The sequence below is a fragment of the Oncorhynchus masou genome, chromosome 12, assembly GCF_036934945.1.
Source record: "Oncorhynchus masou masou isolate Uvic2021 chromosome 12, UVic_Omas_1.1, whole genome shotgun sequence".
NCBI classification, from domain to species: domain Eukaryota; kingdom Metazoa; phylum Chordata; class Actinopteri; order Salmoniformes; family Salmonidae; genus Oncorhynchus; species Oncorhynchus masou.
The window spans coordinates 13,237,412-13,254,390 of NC_088223.1; the positions used below are offsets into that span (position 1 = coordinate 13,237,412).

At 44.9% G+C, this 16,979-nt stretch overlaps 1 protein-coding gene across 2 annotated transcripts in view; it reads right to left on the reverse strand.

Annotated features, from left to right (window-relative positions):
• Positions 1-4,718: 4,718 nt before the first annotated feature.
• LOC135549579 (tumor protein D52-like) overlaps positions 4,719-16,979 on the reverse strand; it is a 39,812-nt gene continuing 27,551 nt past the window's right edge. Inside the window, exons 2-7 of one of the 2 annotated variants that reach the window (XM_064979668.1) lie at positions 12,165-12,289; positions 11,925-12,073; positions 11,689-11,790; positions 7,286-7,327; positions 6,492-6,540; positions 4,719-6,276 (exon numbers count right to left, since the gene is read on the reverse strand). In XM_064979668.1, the coding sequence (XP_064835740.1) occupies positions 6,139-6,276; positions 6,492-6,540; positions 7,286-7,327; positions 11,689-11,790; positions 11,925-12,073; positions 12,165-12,289 (605 nt within the window). In that variant the 3' untranslated portion in view covers positions 4,719-6,138. The remainder of the gene's footprint in view (positions 6,277-6,491; positions 6,541-7,285; positions 7,328-11,688; positions 11,791-11,924; positions 12,074-12,164; positions 12,290-16,979) is intronic. The other variant, XM_064979669.1, reaches the window with a different exon arrangement.

Sequence of the window (16,979 nt, forward strand, 5' to 3'; positions counted from 1 at the left end):
ACAGCCATTTTAATGATGGTGATGGTCATGTCCATGAAGTGGTTGTTGTCCTCTGTGTAAGAACTCTCCAGGGTTGTGTTCATTAGATACCAAACGGACCAAAATCGAGAGGGAGGAAATACATGGGCTTGTTGAAAGAGAAACGACTCCTTTTAGTTTTCCGTTGCAAAATGTTTTGAAACACTTTTGGCTGCATGTCCTAATGAACATGGCCCAGGCCGTGTAACTATAAACTACTGGTGATCATTCACACTGATAAATAACGACACGTTTTGGGAGCTGTTTTACTACCACCTGACATCTGCGCGTGTGTGTGATCTGTGGCCTAATAATAGTAAATACACACAGATAAACAAATTCTCTCTCTCCCATAAAACACCATTCTAATCCCATCATTATAAAGGTCTTCTGAATAATTTATATGTAACATATTCCCTTCGCAAACAACTGTTGGAACAGAACGGTCCTGCAGCTTGTTGATACACATGAGTCTCACCTCTATAGTTCTATAGCTCGAGATACAGCCACGAGTTCCTTCTTATTGACCATGAAGGTCAATACAACAGCAGATGGCTTGGAGCAAATCTGGGATGAAACGATTTGTGAGGTTTTTGTTCCACACTGCCATCTGGTGGTATTCAGTGGTAATACACTATTTCCCTGTCATTGTACACTGAGTGGACAAAACATTAGGAACACCTTCCTATTATTGAGTTGCACCCCCTTTTGCCCTCAGAACAGCCTCGATTAGTCAGGCCATGGACTCTACAAGGTGTTGAAAGTGTTCCACGGGGATGCTGGCCCACGTTGAGTCCAACGCTTCTCACAGTTACGTCAAGTTGGCTGGATGTCCTTCGGATGGTGGACCATTCTTGGTACACAAGGGAATCTCTGTTGAGCGTGAAAAACTCAACAGCGTTCTTGACAGAGTCAAACCAGTGCACCTACTACCATACCCCGTTCAAAGGCACTTAAATATTTTGTCTTGCCCATTCACCCTCTGAATAGCACACACACAATCCATGTCTCAATTGTCTCAAAGCTTAAAAATATTTCTTTAACCTGCCTCCTCCCCTTCATCTACACTGATTGAAGTGGATTTAACAGGTGACATCAATAAGGGATCATATCTTTCACCTGGATTCACTTGGTCCGTGTGGCTCAGTTGTTACAGCATGATGCTTACAATGCCAGGGTTCAATTCTTACTGGGGACAAGAACAACAACATGCTAAAACATTTGCTCTGGATAACAACGTTTGCTAAATGAAAATAAATCTTGGAGCAGTTGTTCCTAATATTTTGTACACTCTGCATATTCCAGGGCCCATAACGAAATGTCATTTGTTATGTTTTATTTGGCAGCAGACATACAAATAAAGTAAATAAGCAATTTGTGCAGAAAAAGCATCATCAGCATCATCATGGCGGTCAACCCACTAGAGTGAAGCGTGGCCGTTTTAGTACTATAGCTAACCCAGAACAAGTGAAGTGCACAATTATTCAACTGCCGCTCTGTAAAAAAGCCACCATGAAGATACACGTTCATGACTCATCATATATACCTTCATTTACGTGACCCTCACTCAACCCATAATATTGACCGTGTTCTGCAAACATACACAATGCATTCAGAAGCACCAGAGCTTAAATGATGAAATATAGGCGTGAAAACGCAAAGTAGTAGAGCTCAGAAAGTAAACGGCATTGTGGGTCAATTTCCTCAACAACTAAAAGTGTTGAAGCCGCGAGGTTCCACTTCCCCCTCTGTTTTGATCCCGTACCTACCGTGCTGTAACAGCGTGAAGCCAACCCGTGCACATGCACAGATACAGCGTGCGGCTGTGTGAGAGAAAAGCGTTGCATCTCACTCAGATTAATATCTGCGGTGCTGCTGCTGGCAATGTCATTTTTTCTGAGTCAACCTATTATCCAGCTCTACAGTCTACAAATGTAATACATTCAGTAAATATGGCACTTCACAAAACAGAAGCAGTTCATATGTTCTCATAGATTAACATACAGTGTAAATGCTTTCCTAAATACAGACCAGGCCAGACTGAACTGTTTTCACAAATCCAATTTACCATTTAGACTCAAATCAAGGGCAGGCTGCTTTGTTAATGGTAATGTCCCACATTCCTCAAGGCAGCCATATTTAAGATTTACCACATTTAGCAACACAGTGAGTGACGCCAAGTGCCCAGTATAGACTCTGAAGTTCCAGAACAGAACTCCCACTAATCCAGTTGGTTCTAGAAAGTTCTAGGTTCTAGAATCCCAGGCAGGTTCAGTAAACCCAGACAAAAAGTGTAGCTCCAAAATGAAACAACCGCTCCAAAAAATATTGAATGTTATCTATAACTTCTGAACTATACCTGCTCTATTCACTGTTAGTCATGTTACTCCTCAGCACCATAGGCATCTTTAAACTTCTACAGACATTACTAAAAAAAGTATGATTCAAAATGAACCAAGGAAAGGAGATATCTATTATTCATATATCTATAGTACTGTATATCTACGTGGCCATTGGCACACATGTCCTCCTGACAACTTCTGAGCTTCTTATCCACCTCCTGAAACCTGTCCTGCCCTCCAAACATCCTTCTATGAAACAGTGACATTACTATTGTCTCTGACAGTGTGACACCAGAGTGGATCTAAGGATTCCTCGTGATCATGCTTTGATACAGATAAAATGTGAAGAAAAAAATGCCTCCTAAAAGGGGGAAACAACATTTAGAAAAACAAAAAAAATCCCCAAAGTGGGTTCTTTATTAACAACAGTGTAGTTGAACAGTGGCCTGTCTTTGTGTGTCTTCGTCAGCATCTCTCACAACATTTCTAATGAGAAAATAAAAGACATCAGCATTCCAGTTACAGACCAGATCAGGGGGGGGGGGGCTGTTGAAAGCCTATCTGGCCGTCTCTATCAAATACTTTTTATCATAGAGATAATCTGACAGAAACTATTTGTGCCCACAACGAGGTGGGGCATATCTGTGAAAAAGGTCATGATTAAACACACAAATGAACAGCCCACTGACTTACTGTCGTACTGTCCACCTGACATACAACCCTACTGCTTTACTACTGCCTTACTGCTTTACTACTGCCCTATTGTCCTACTGCCTTAATGATGTCCTACTGCTTTACTACTGCCTTACTGCTTTACTACTGCCCTATTGTCCTACTGCCTTAATGATGTCCTACTGCCTTAATGATGTCCTACTGCTTTAATACTGCCCTATTGTCCTACTGCCTTAATGATGTCCTACTGCTTCACTACTGCCCTATTGTCTTACTGCCTTAATGATGTCCTACTGCTTTACTACTGCCCTATTGTCCTACTGCCTTAATGATGTCCTACTGCCCTAATGATGTCCTACTGCTTTACTACTCTCCTACTCCCTTACCGCCCTACTTTCCTATCCTGCTACCTTACTGTCTTACAGCCTGTCCTTCTACCCTACTGCATGTCCTTCTACCCTACAACCTGTTCTACTTCCCTACACCTTGTCCTACTGCCTTACAACCTTGCCTACTACCCTACAGCCTGTCCTACTGCCTTACAACCTGGCCTACTACCCTACTGCATGTCCTTCTACCCCACAACCTGTTCTACTTCCCTACAGCTTGTCCTACTGCCTTACAACCTGGCCTACTACCCTACAGCCTATCCTACTGCCCTACAGCCTGTCCTACTGCCTTACAACCTGGCCTACTACCCTACTGCATGTCCTTCTACCCTACAACCTGTTCTACTTCCCTACAGCTTGTCCTACTACGCTACAGCCTATCCTACTGCCCTACAGCCTATCCTACTGCCCTACAGCTTGTCCTACTGCCTTACAACCTGGCCTACTACCCTACTGCATGTCCTTCTACCCTACAACCTGTTCTACTTCCCTACAGCTTGTCCTACTGCCTTACAACCTGGCCTACTACCCTACAGCCTATCCTACTGCCCTACAGCCTGTCCTACTGCCTTACTTTCCTACTGCTCTACAGCCTGTCCTACTGCCTTACTTTTCTACAGCCTGTCCTACTGCCTTACTGTCCTACTGCTCTACAGCCTGTCCCACTGCTCTACAGCCTGCTTATACTGTCCTACTGCCTTACTTTCCTACTGCTCTACAGCCTGTCCTACTGCCTTACTTTCCTACTGCTCTACAGCCTGCCTTACTGTTCTACTGCCTTACCTTCCTACTGCTCTACATCCTGCCTTACTGTCCTACTGCCCTACAGCCTGTTCTACTGCCTTACTTTCCTACTGCTCTACAGCCTGTCCTACTGCCTTACTTTCCTACTGCTCTACAGCCTGCCTTACTGTCCTACTGCCTGCCCTACAGTCTGTCCTACTGCCCTATAGCTTGTCCTACTGCCTTACTTCCCTACAGCCTGCCCTACTGCCCTACAGCCTGCCTTACTTTTCTACAGCCTGTCCTACTGCCTTACTGTCCTACAGCCTGTCCTACTGCCTTACTTTTCTACAGCCTGTCCTACTGCCTTACTGTCCTACAGCCTGTCCTACTGCCTTACTGTCCTACAGCCTGTCCTACTGCCTTACTGTCCTACAGCCTGTCCTACTGCCTTACTTTTCTACAGCCTGTCCTACTGCCTTACTGTCCTACTGCCTTACTGTCCTACAGCCTGTCCTACTGCCTTACTTTTCTACAGCCTGTCCTAGCAATTGGATTAAATGATGACAAGAGATTCTATTAGCCATAATTCATTTTTAATGGTGGAACCAAGGCTTTTCTTACAAAAGTTTTCACTTCCTCAATAAATCCATGCCATGATGTGGCCAGTCGTCTTCCAGTAGGGGAGGACTTGCATCAGGCATGTATTTACACCACATACTCACTAGTGTCCAAGGCTGTATGTATCATCACCAATGTGGTATGTAGGAAAACAAAACAAAAATTGGTTACAGATTTTCTTTAATCAGAAGCCACCCCCTCATAATGTAAACGCCAAAAATGTATTATCCCACTATATATGGATATACTTTGAGAGTAAAAAACAAACATTCAACAGTAGAGAAGTACACAGCATCCAGTGACTATCCTGTTTCAGCATTCCAAGCAGAGAGAAAATAGCCTAGTCCCTCACAGAAACCAATAAGACAAGTGGTCCAATATTGACTTTGGCCCCACCATGCGAGGCAGTGAGTGATATAGACTGAACGGAGAGTTAAGGCCTGCTGACATACCATAATAAGACACCACGGAACTGGTGCGGTGACCACCGTTTCACACGGATCTGAATGCACTGGCCCACCCTCTCGAATGTCAGAGTTGAGCACTATGAACTGCTTGGAGGTCAGATTTAGACCACCCCCCCTATGGTTAAACTGGGAGAGGAGTGGGTGAGCAACACTGATCTGGGATTAACTCTACTCAGCAGTGCTCTACACCACATTACTAGTGCTATTCAGACAGAGATGGACACGGTTTGAAGATATCGGTGACAGTAACAAATGTCTTTAACCGAGACCATCACTTCAGGTGTTAGAGGACCATGCGTTCTCTAGAAATCAAATCTTAAAGTAGTACAGTGATTAAGAAGAAAATGGGAAATTGAAGTACCCTCCAAAATGCCTGTTCCAACTCAAAGACATGCAAATATAAGGACTCTGTGCTATTAATATACAGAATAAAGCACCCCTGGCTGGGACACATTCTATCCTTTGTGTGCCATGTATCGTCTTCTACTTGTACAGGTTCCTAAACCACGGCCATTCTAATACAAACACACAGTCATACAAACTTAAGTGTTATGGTGGCACAACAATATTTTCATCATTTTTTAAATATTTATTTGGTTGTTGGATCTGTTTTGTTGTGCTGTGGAGGTTTGTAGTGAGAGGAGGTGAAGAAGGGAGGAGGTGAGAGAGAGAGGGGAGACAGAAGGGAGGAAGTGAGAGGAGGAGAGAGAGAGAGAGGGGAGACAGAAGGGAGGACGTGAGAGGTGAGAGAGTGAGGAGACAGAAGGGAGGACGTGAGAGGTGAAGGGAGGACGTGAGAGGAGGTGAGAGAGAGAGGAGACAGAAGGGAGGATGTGAGAGGAGGTGAGAGAGAGGAGACAGAAGGGTAAAGTTCCAGCGGATCAGGGGTGAAAGGTCAGGCTGGTCTCACTGGAGATGTTCTTCCTGGATGACGATGGGCGTGGCCTCTGGCTGTTTCTCCACGACAACAGACGGGTCAGAGGTTGCAGTAGAGGTCAACACGTCGCCAAAGTCACCCTGAGACACCGTCGGGCTCATCTTGACCTGCAGGAGGAAGAGATACAGGTGTTGAATGAGTGAATTGATGAAGGAACCAACAAATGTATGAATTAATGAACAAATGGACTAAATGGAAGAATGATTTACTTTTTATTGTCTGTTTTGTTTTGATAAAGTTCTCCCCAAATATTGAAAGAGAAATATTTTATGGCTCTTCCAAATGTACTGAGAAGTTCTTCACCACTTCTCTCATCCATTACCTTTAAAGTCTCTACTTTCTCCTCAAACGACTTGAAGGTGGGTGTGTTCCTGTGAAGACAGTGACGCCTGACGTGAGTAGAGAGGTACGAGGAGGAGTGACATCGGCCCAGAGACAGGTGTCTGAAATGGTACCCTATTCCCTATGTGGTGCATTACTTTTGATCAGGGCCCATAGTAGTGCCCTGCGTAGGGAATAGGGAGACAGAGACTAACAGATGCCTTACATGAACATCACACCTCCAGGACACTTGAGAAAGCAGAGATGGGAGGTCGGAGGTCAGGGACGTTGACACATATTTATTATCATCGTTTTCATAGGAAACGTTAACCCGACAGCCCATCCAGACTGGTTAGTTAACAACTGATTATCCCAGAGTGGCTACATTCCATCCTCTTCTAGTCACAGATCATATAGACTATTGTCCAGAGGGTAAAACAGAACGAATACAAGGACAAGGATATAACCATACATTTTTATGGCAGCAAAGCACCTCAATCCCTATAGACTAGAAGGGTGTTGGCAGTGGCACCTTGACCTAAAGATACAACTCAGCAGTTTCCATAAAACACCTTCACAGTTCTACCATCCTGAACTTATGCCAGTTTTTCAAGTCCGCAATGCTACAAAATTGTTGCAGAAGGTGCCCCAGGGGAGTAGAGGGTTCCAGAAAGCCGCGGTGTGGTTGTGGTTGTGTGTGTGTGTGTGTGTGTGTGTGTGTGTGTGTGTGTGTGTGTGTGTGTGTGTGTGTGTGTGTGTGTGTGTGTGTGTGTGTGTGTGTGTGTGTGCCCTTACCTCATTACAGGCATACTAGCAGAATGCTGTAGGGAGCGTATGCTATCCGACAGCATCAAAGAAGAGAGAGAGAGATTAGCGAAGAATGAGAGTGCACCACTGTTAGTCTAGAGAGGTACAGACACACATCCATTCATCCTTTATTCCATTCATCCTTTATTCCATTCATCCATCCTTTATTCCATCCATCCATTCATCCATCCTTTATTCCATTCATCCTTTATTTATTCATCCATCAATCCATTCAACCTTTATTTCATTCATCCATTATTCCATTCATCCATCCATCCATTATTCTATTCATTCATCCATTCATCCTTTATTCCATTCATCCTTTATTCCATTCATCCATTATTCCATTCATACTTTATTCCATTCATCCATTATTCCATTCATCCATTATTCCATTCATCCATCCATTCATCCTTTATTTAATTCATCCATCAATCCATCCATTATTCCATTCATCCTTTATTCCATTCATTCATCCTTTATTTCATTCATCCATTCATCCTTTTTCATTCATCCATCCTTTATTCCATTAATTCATCCATTCATCCTTTATTTCAATCATCCATTCATCCTTTATTTCATTCATCCTTTATTTCATTCATCCATTCATCCTTTATTTCATTCATCCATCCATCCTTTATTTCATTCATCCATTCATCCTTTATTTCATTCATCCATTCATCCTTTATTTCCTTCATCCATTCATTCATCCTTTATTTCCTTCATCCATTATTCCATTCATCCTTTATTCCATTCATCCTTTATTCCATTCATCCATCCATTATTCCATTCATCCATTATTCCATTCATCCATCCATTCATCCTTTATTTCATTCATCCATCCATCCATTATTCCATTCATCCTTTATTCCATTCATTCATCCTTTATTTAATTCATCCATTCATCCTTTATTTCATTCATCCATCCTTTATTCCATTAATTCATCCTTTATTTCATTCATCCATTCATCCTTTATTTCATTCATCCATTCATCCTTTATTTCATTCATCCATCCATCCTTTATTTCATTCATCAATTCATCCTTTATTTCCTTCATCCATCCATTCATCCTTTATTTCATTCATCCTTTATTTCATTCATTCATCCTTTATTTCATTAAACCATTCATCCATCCATCCATTCATTCAATGTGTCTATTATCCCAGTGATCAATCTATTATTGATGACTGACTGTAAAGAGCATGTTGAGGTGACAACATGCATCAGTTACCATAGTCCTGTCTGGAAATGTAGACCTACATAGACAACCATTCAATCACATGAAGCACTTGAATGAATCCTCACACAAACTCAAAATCACCCCAGCACAAGTTACCCCATGCAGGAGAGAGAGAGAGAATAGTCGTTAACACCACAGAGAGTAGCCTTGGATTAATACAATGAATACAGTCCACAAGACGTCCTGGAGAGTAATGATCTCAGCAGCATCCAAAATGACGTATGAATTGACTGACTAATGGCACTAGCGGGGACAGTCTTTTACCCAAAGGAACTGGAAATAGACTGCAATCTGTAACGCCCAAGAGTTGTATTAAAGACATGTGCAGACAATAAACAATGAAGATAAAATAGATTAGTACGTGTTTTCTCCCTGCCTGACAATTCAGTCTCCCCTCTATGCTTTATAGAAATCAGTAGCCAACTTCAGGGAGAAGCTTAGCTTTCATTTATCAATCCATCTTGCTGCAAATTCCCCATTATTTGTATTCAGGCTCCATGTTCATACATCATTCTGAAAGTGTTCAGACCTCTTTTCCCATATTCCGTTACGTTACAGCCGTATTCTATAATGGATTAGACATCAATCTGCACACAATACCCCATAATAGAAAACTTACGTTTATATAAGTATTCAGACCCTTTACTCAGTACTTTGTTGAAGCACCTTTGGTAGCGATTACAGCCTTGAGTCTTCTTGGGTATGAAGCTACAAGCTTGGTACACCTGTATTTGGGGAGTTTCTCCCATGTAGATCCTCTCAACCTCTGTCAGTTTGGATGGGGAGCGTCGCTGCACAGCTATTTTCAGGTCCCTTCAGAGATGTTCGATCGTTGTTCAAGTCCGGGCTCTGGCTGGGCCACTCAAGGACATTCAGAGACGTGTCCCGAAGCCACTCCTGCATTGTCTTGACTGTGTGCTTAGGGTCATTGTCCTGTTGGAAGGTGAACCTTCACCCCAGTTTGAGGTCATGAGAGATCAGAAGCAAGTTTTCATCAATGATCTCTCTGTACTTTGCTCTGTTCATCTTTCCCTTGACCCGGACTAGTCTCCCAGTCCCTGCCGCTGAAAAACATTCCCACAACACAATGCTGCCACCACCATGCTTCACCGTAGAGATGGTGCCAGGTTTCCTCTAGACATAATGCAATTCAGGCCAAAGAGTACAATCTTGGTTTCATCAGACCAGAAAATCTCATGGTCTCAGAGTCCTTTAGTTGCCTTTTGGCAAACTCCAAGAGGGCTGTCATGTACCTTTTACTGAGGAGTGGCTTTCGTTTGGCAACTCTACCATAACGGCCTGATTGGTGGAGTGCTGCAGAGATGGCTGTTCTTCTGGAAGGTTCTCCCATCTCCACAGCGGAACTTTGGAGCTCTGTCAGAGTGACCATTGGGTTCTTGGTCACCTCCCTGACCAAGGTCCTTCTCCCCTGATTGATCAGTTTGGCCGGGCGGCTCTAGGAAGAGTCTTGGTGGTTCCAAACTTCTTCCATTTAAGAATGGTGGAGGCCACTGTGTTCATGGGAACCTTCAATAATGCAGAAATGTTTTGGTACCCTTCCCCAGGTCTGTGCCTCGACACAATCCTGTCTCGGGGCTCTACGGACAACTCCTTCAACCTCATGGCTTGGTTTTTGCTCTGACATGCACTGCCAACTGTGGGACCTTATATAGACAGGTGTGTGCCTTTCCAAATCATGTCCAATCAATTGAATTTACCACAGTTGAACTCCAATAAAGTTGTAGAATTGTAGAAACATCTCCAGGATGATCAATGGAAACAGGATGCAGCGGAGCTCAATTTCGAGTCTCATAGCAAAGGGTTTGAATTTTTTCTTCTTCAAACATTTATAAAAATTGCTGGGGTAGAAGGTAGAAGGGGGTACAAGGTAGAGGTGGCTGGGCTAGAAGGTAGATGTGACTGGGGTAGAAGGTAGAGGTGGCTGGGGTAGAAGGTAGAGGTGGCTGGGGTAGAAGGTAGAAGGGGGTACAAGGTAGAGGTGGCTGGGCTAGAAGGTAGATGTGACTGGGGTAGAAGGTAGAGGTGACTGGGGTAGAAGGTAGAGGTGGCTGGGGTAGAAGGTAGAGGTGGCTGGGGTAGAAGGTAGAGGTGGCTGGGATAGAAGGTAGAGGTGGCTGGGGTAGAAGGTAGAGGTGGCTGGGGTAGAAGGTAGAGGTGGCTGGGGTAGAAGGTAGAGGTGACTGGGGTAGAAGGTAGAGGTGACTGGGGTAGAAGGTAGAGGTGGCTGGGGTAGAAGGTAGATGTGACTGGGGTAGAGGGTAGAGGTGACTGGGGTAGAAGGTAGAGGTGGCTGGGGTAGAAGGTAGATGTGACTGGGGTAGAAGGTAGAGGTGACTGGGGTAGAAGGTAGAGGTGGCTGGGGTAGAAGGTAGAGGTGGCTGGGGTAGAAGGTAGAGGTGGCTGGGGTAGAAGGTAGAGGTGACTGGGCTAGAAGGTAGATGTGACTGGGGTAGAAGGTAGAGGTGGCTGGGGTAGAGGGTAAAGGTGACTGGGGTAGAGATGACTGGGGTAGAGGGTAAAGGTGACTGGGGTAGAGGGTAAAGGTGACTGGGGTAGAGGGTAAAGGTGACTGGGGTAGAGGGTAAAGGTGACTGGGGTAGAGGGTAAAGGTGACTGGGGTAGAGGGTAAAGGTGACTGGGGTAGAGGGTAAAGGTGACTGGGGTTGAGGGTAAAGGTGACTGGGGTTGAGGGTAAAGGTGACTGGGGTAGAGGGTAAAGGTGACTGGGGTAGAGGGTAAAGGTGACTTGGGTAGAGGGTAAAGGTGACTGGGGTAGAGGTTAAAGGTGACTGGGGTAGAGGGTAAAGGTGACTGGGGTAGAGGGTAAAGGTGACTGGGGTAGAGGGTAAAGGTGACTGGGGTAGAGGGTAAAGGTGACTGGGGTAGAGGGTAAAGGTGACTGGGGTAGAGGGTAAAGGTGACTGGGGTAGGGTGGAGGGCTTCTCTCTGGGGTATAAAAGAGTCTGCCTTTACCTGCATCTGAAATGGAACCCTATTCACTATATAGTACACTACTGTTGACCAGGCCCCTATATAGTGCACTATATTTGTACCATAACCCCATTGGGTACTGGTCAAAAGTAGTGCACTATAAATAGAATAGGGTGCCATGTAATGTGTGTGCCTCACCTGACATCCTCAAACTTCCTGCTGATGGCTGAGCCCATGTTGTTGAAGGCTGCTGTGGCCTTCTGACCGGCCACGGACAGGCCCTCTGACGTCTTCTTATAGCTGTATCAGTGAGAGAGAGCGAGAGAGAGAGAATAAAGTATGTACACATTAATTCCCTCTGACTAATCAGCATGTAAGAACTGACTCTGCAGAACAGTGTGTGTGTGTGTGTGTTTGTTTGTACAGCCACGTACGCTGTAGAGGTGGTGACCTCGTGCCAGCTCTTGCTGAGGTTCTGTTTGAGCTCGTTGAGAGGAGTGATGCCCAGCTTCCTCTTGATGTCTGCCAACTGGTTCTCCTTAGTTGCCAGCACCTGAGACAGAGTCAAGATCTCATCCTCCACCTTCGAGAGATACGGAGAAAAACAGGGAGACCTGATGAGACGTAGTGGGAGAAAAGACTAAAGAAACGCTTTAGGTCTAAGGAAAGGTTACCCTGAGCAGCTCCCCTCGAAGCTCCTCCTGCTCCTCCTCTGTCAGGGTGGGGATGGCAGGGGACACGGTCACTGACCTCACTGCATCCTCACCTAACTCTGGGGTAAAGTCTGGTCTCACAGCCCCTGGAGAGAGAGAGGGAGGGGGGAGAGAATAGAAGAGAGAGAAAAAGAGAGGGAGGGGAGAGAAAGAGAGAGAGTGAGGGAGGGGAGAGAAAGAGTGAGGGAGGGGAGAGAGAGAGAGAGAGGAGAGAGAGGAGAGAGAAAGAGAGAGAGAGGGAGGGGGGAGAGAATAGAAGAGAGAGAAAAAGAGAGGGAGGGGAGAGAAAGAGAGAGAGTGAGGGAGGGGAGAGAAAGAGTGAGGGAGGGGAGAGAGAGAGAGGAGAGAGAGGAGAGAGAAAGAGAGAGAGAGAGAGAGAGGAGAGAGAAAGAGAGAGAGAGGGGGGGGGGAGAATAGAAGAAAGAGAAAAAGAGAGGGAGGGGAGAGAAAGAGAGAGAGTGAGGGAGGGGAGAGAAAGAGAGAGAGAGAGGAGAGAGAAAGAGAGAGAGAGGAGAGAGAAAGAGAGAGAGAGAGAGGAGAGAGAAAGAGAGAGAGAGAACGAGAGAGAGAGAGAGAGAGAGAGAGAGAGAAAGAGAGAGAGGAGAGAGAGAGAGAGAGAGAGAGAGAGAGAGAGAGAGAGAGAGAAAGAGAGAGAGGAGAGAGAGAGAGGAGAGAGAGAGAGGAGAGAGAGAGAGAGGAGAGAGAAAGAGAGGGAGAGAGAGGAGAGAGAAAGAGAGAGAGAGGAGAGAGAAAGAGAGAGAGGAGAGAGAAAGAGAGAGAAAGAGAGAGAGAGGAGAGAGAAAGAGCGAGAGAGGAGAGAGAAAGAGAGAGAAAGAGAGAGAGAGAGAGAGGAGAGAGAAAGCGAGAGAGAGAGAGAGAGAAAGAAAGAGTTCAGAGACATCCTCACACACAGTGTTTCCTGTCCTCAAAGACATAATAGGACCATGTCAACATTAGCTGTCAATCTGAGTAGTATCTCTCCTTCTGAAGAGGAGGAAGATGATGAAGACATGGACAAAAGATAGTCCACAGGGGGTGGATGATGGGAGTTGGAGGACCAACTAGATTGAGACATAGCCTCTGAAGATGGACACTAGCCCAGGGGGAAACACACATATAGGCAAATCTACTTGGATGTCTGACACTGAGCTTTGAGCAGGTCAGTCAGCTGTACGCTGTAGGAAAGACAACACATTAATAACCTTTCTGGACGGAGCCATTCTGAGAAAGCAGGAGAGAGAAACAGAGGTGGTTCAGAACAGAGGTGTCAATCAACAAGACACACTGCCAAGTGGAATAACAACTCAAATAACTAATTACTAGGTAACTAATATACTCTACTGTCAATATCACATTCTGCTGATTTTTTAAGTTATTTTATTTCACCTTTATTTAACTAGTCAAGTCAGTTAAGAACAAATTCTTATTTACAATGACGACCTACCCCGGCCAAACCATCCCCTAACCCGGGACGACGCTGGGCCGAAGAGTGACGCTGGGCCACCCTTCTGGGAAGGCTTTAATATGGAGTTGGTCCCCCTTTGCTACTATAACAGCCTCCACTCTTCTGGGAAGGCTTTAATATGGAGTTGGTCCCCCTTTGCTGCTATAACAGCCTCCACTCTTCTGGGAAGGCTTTAATATGGTGTTGGTCCCCCTTTGCTGCTATAACAGCCACCACTCTTCTGGGAAGGCTTTAATATGGAGTTGGTCCCCCTTTGCTACTATAACAGCCTCCACTCTTCTGGGAAGGCTTTCTATTAGATGTTGGAACATTGCTGCAGGGACTTGCTTCCATTCAGCCACAAGAACATTAGTGAGGTCGTGCGCTGATGTTAGGTGCTTAGGCCTGGTTCGCAGTCGGCGTTCCAATTCATCCCAAATGTGTTCGATGGGGTTGAGGTCAGGGCTCTGTTAAGGCCAGTCAAGTTCTTCCACACTGATCACTGACAAACCATTTCTGTATGTACCCCACTTTGTGCACGGGGACATTGTCATGCTGAAACAGGAAAGGGCCTCCCCCAAACTGTTGCCACAAAGATGGAAGAACAAAGTGTATAATTGCTCTTGAATTGAATAATTGCTCTTAAATACAAGTAAAACTAAATGCATGCTCTTCAACCGATCGCTACCCGCTCCTACCCGCCTGTCCAACATCACTACTCTGGACGGCTCTGATTTAGAATACGTGGACAACTACAAATACTTAGGTGTCTGGTTAGACTGTAAACTCTCCTCCCAGACCCATATCAAAAATCTCCAATCCAAAGTTAAATCTAGAATTGGCTTCCTATTTCGCAACAAAGCATCCTTCACTCATGCTGCCAAACATACCCTTGTAAAACTGACCATCCTACCAATCCTCGACTTTGGCGATGTCATTTACAAAATAGCCTCCAATACCCTACTCAACAAATTGGATGCAGTCTATCACAGTGCAATCCGTTTTGTCACCAAAGCCCCATATACTGCCCACCATTGCGACCTGTACGTTCTCGTTGGCTGGCCCTCGCTTCATACTCGTCGCCAAACCCACTGGCTCCATGTCATCTACAAGACCCTGCTAGGTAAAGTCCCCCCTTATCTCAGCTCGCTGGTCACCATAGCATCTCCCACCTGTAGCACGCGCTTCAGCAGGTATATCTCTCTAGTCACCCCCAAAACCAATTCTTTCTTTGGCCGCCTCTCCTTCCAGTTCTCTGCTGCCAATGACTGGAACGAACTACAAAAAGCACTGAAACTGGAAACACTTATCTCCCTCACTAGCTTTAAGCACCAACTGTCAGAGCAGCTCACAGATTACTGCACCTGTACATAGCCCACCTATATTTTAGCCCAAACAACTACCTCTTTCCCAACTGTATTTCATTTATTTATTTATTTTGCTCCTTTGCACCCCCCATTATTTTTATTTCTACTTTGCACATTTTTCCATTGCAAATCTACCATTCCAGTGTTTTACTTGCAGGGTGGCAGTGTAGCCTAGTGGTTAGAGCATTGGACTAGTATCCGAAAGGTTGCAAGTTCAAATCCCCGAGCTGACAAGGTACAAAATCTGTCGTTCTGCCCCTGAACAGGCAGTCAACCCACTGTTCCTAGGCCGTCATTGAAAATAAGAATTTGTTCTTAACTGACTTGCCTGGTAAAATAAATAATAAAATATTTTATTTACTTTGCCACCATGGCCTTTTTTTGCCTTTACCTCCCTTATCTCACCTCATTTGCTCACATCGTATATAGACTTGTTTATACTTGATTATTGACTGTATGTTTGTTTTACTCCATGTGTAACTCTGTGTCGTTGTATGTGTCGAACTGCTTTGCTTTATCTTGGCCAGGTCGCAATTGTAAATGAGAACTTGCTCTCAACTTGCCTACCTGGTTAAATAAAGGTGAAAAAAAAATGTCATTGTATGTTGTAGTGTTAAGATTTCCCTTCACTGGAACTAAGGGGCCCGAACCATGAAAAACAGCCCCAGACCATTATTCCTCCTCCACAAAACCTTTGTTGGCACTATGCATTCAGGCAGATAGCATTCTCCTGGCATCCGCTAAGCCCAGATTCGTCCTTCGGACTACCAGATGGTGAAGCGTGATTCATCACTCCAGAGAATGTGTTTCCACTGCTCCAGAGTCCAATGGCGGCGAGCTTTACACCAGTCTAGCCAACGCTTGGCATTGCGCTTGGTGATCTTAGGTTTGTGTGCGGTTGCTCAGTCATGGAAACCCATTTCATGAAGCTCCCGACAAACAGTTCTTGTGCTGACGTTGCTTCCAGAGGCCGTTTGGAACTCGGTAGTGAGTGTTGCAGAAGACGGATGATTCAGCTTCAGCACTCAGAGGTCCCGTTCTGTGAGCTTGTGTGGCCTACCACTTCTCCGGCTGAGCCGTTGTTGCTCCTAGACGTTTCCACTTCACAATAACAGCACTTACAGTTGACTGGGGCAGCTCTAGCAGGGCAGACATTTGACAAACTGACTTATTGGAAAGGTGGCATTCTGTGACGGTGCCACGTTGAAAGTCACTGAGCTCTTCAGTAAGGCCATTCTACTGCCAATGTTTGTCTATGGAGATTGCATGGTTGTGTGCTCGAATTTATAGAACTGTCAGCAACGGGTTTGGTTGAAATAGCCCGAATCCACCAATTTGAAGGGATGTCCACATATTTTTGTATATATAGTGTATTAGGACCTCTGATCCTATAGTTGATTAGGGTTAACTATTGTTATGGTTACAGTAGTTTCCTATAATTGATTAGGATTATATATATATATATATATATAAATAAATAAATAAAATGTGTTGCTATGGTAATAGAAGTTCACATACAGAATCACAGCTGGCATGGGTCTGTGGTTGGTACCTGTATGTATGATGGTTGATTGTCTCAGTACCTTATGGTTCGATTGCCATTTATGAAAGCAGGAAGAAATGTGGTTGGAGCTACTTTATACTAAACCAGTGATGAATCTGACTTAAAAGAGATGGAATTACCTTATTTTCCTTAGCGTGGTCGACCACACTATCACCTCCTCGCCTCCCCCTACATTCCTACAGCCAGACACTAGCATCTCCTCCTCACATTCCCAACATATTTCCAGACTTGATAGATGACAAGGTCATAGACTGTTCTCTCTACTATTGCATGGCAAGCGGCTCCGGAGCTCCAAGTCTAGGTCCAAAAGGCTCCTTAACAGCTTCTACCCCCAAGACAGCTCAACAATGATAAGCTCAACAATGAGCTGCCATAAGACAGCTCAACAATGAATCAAATGT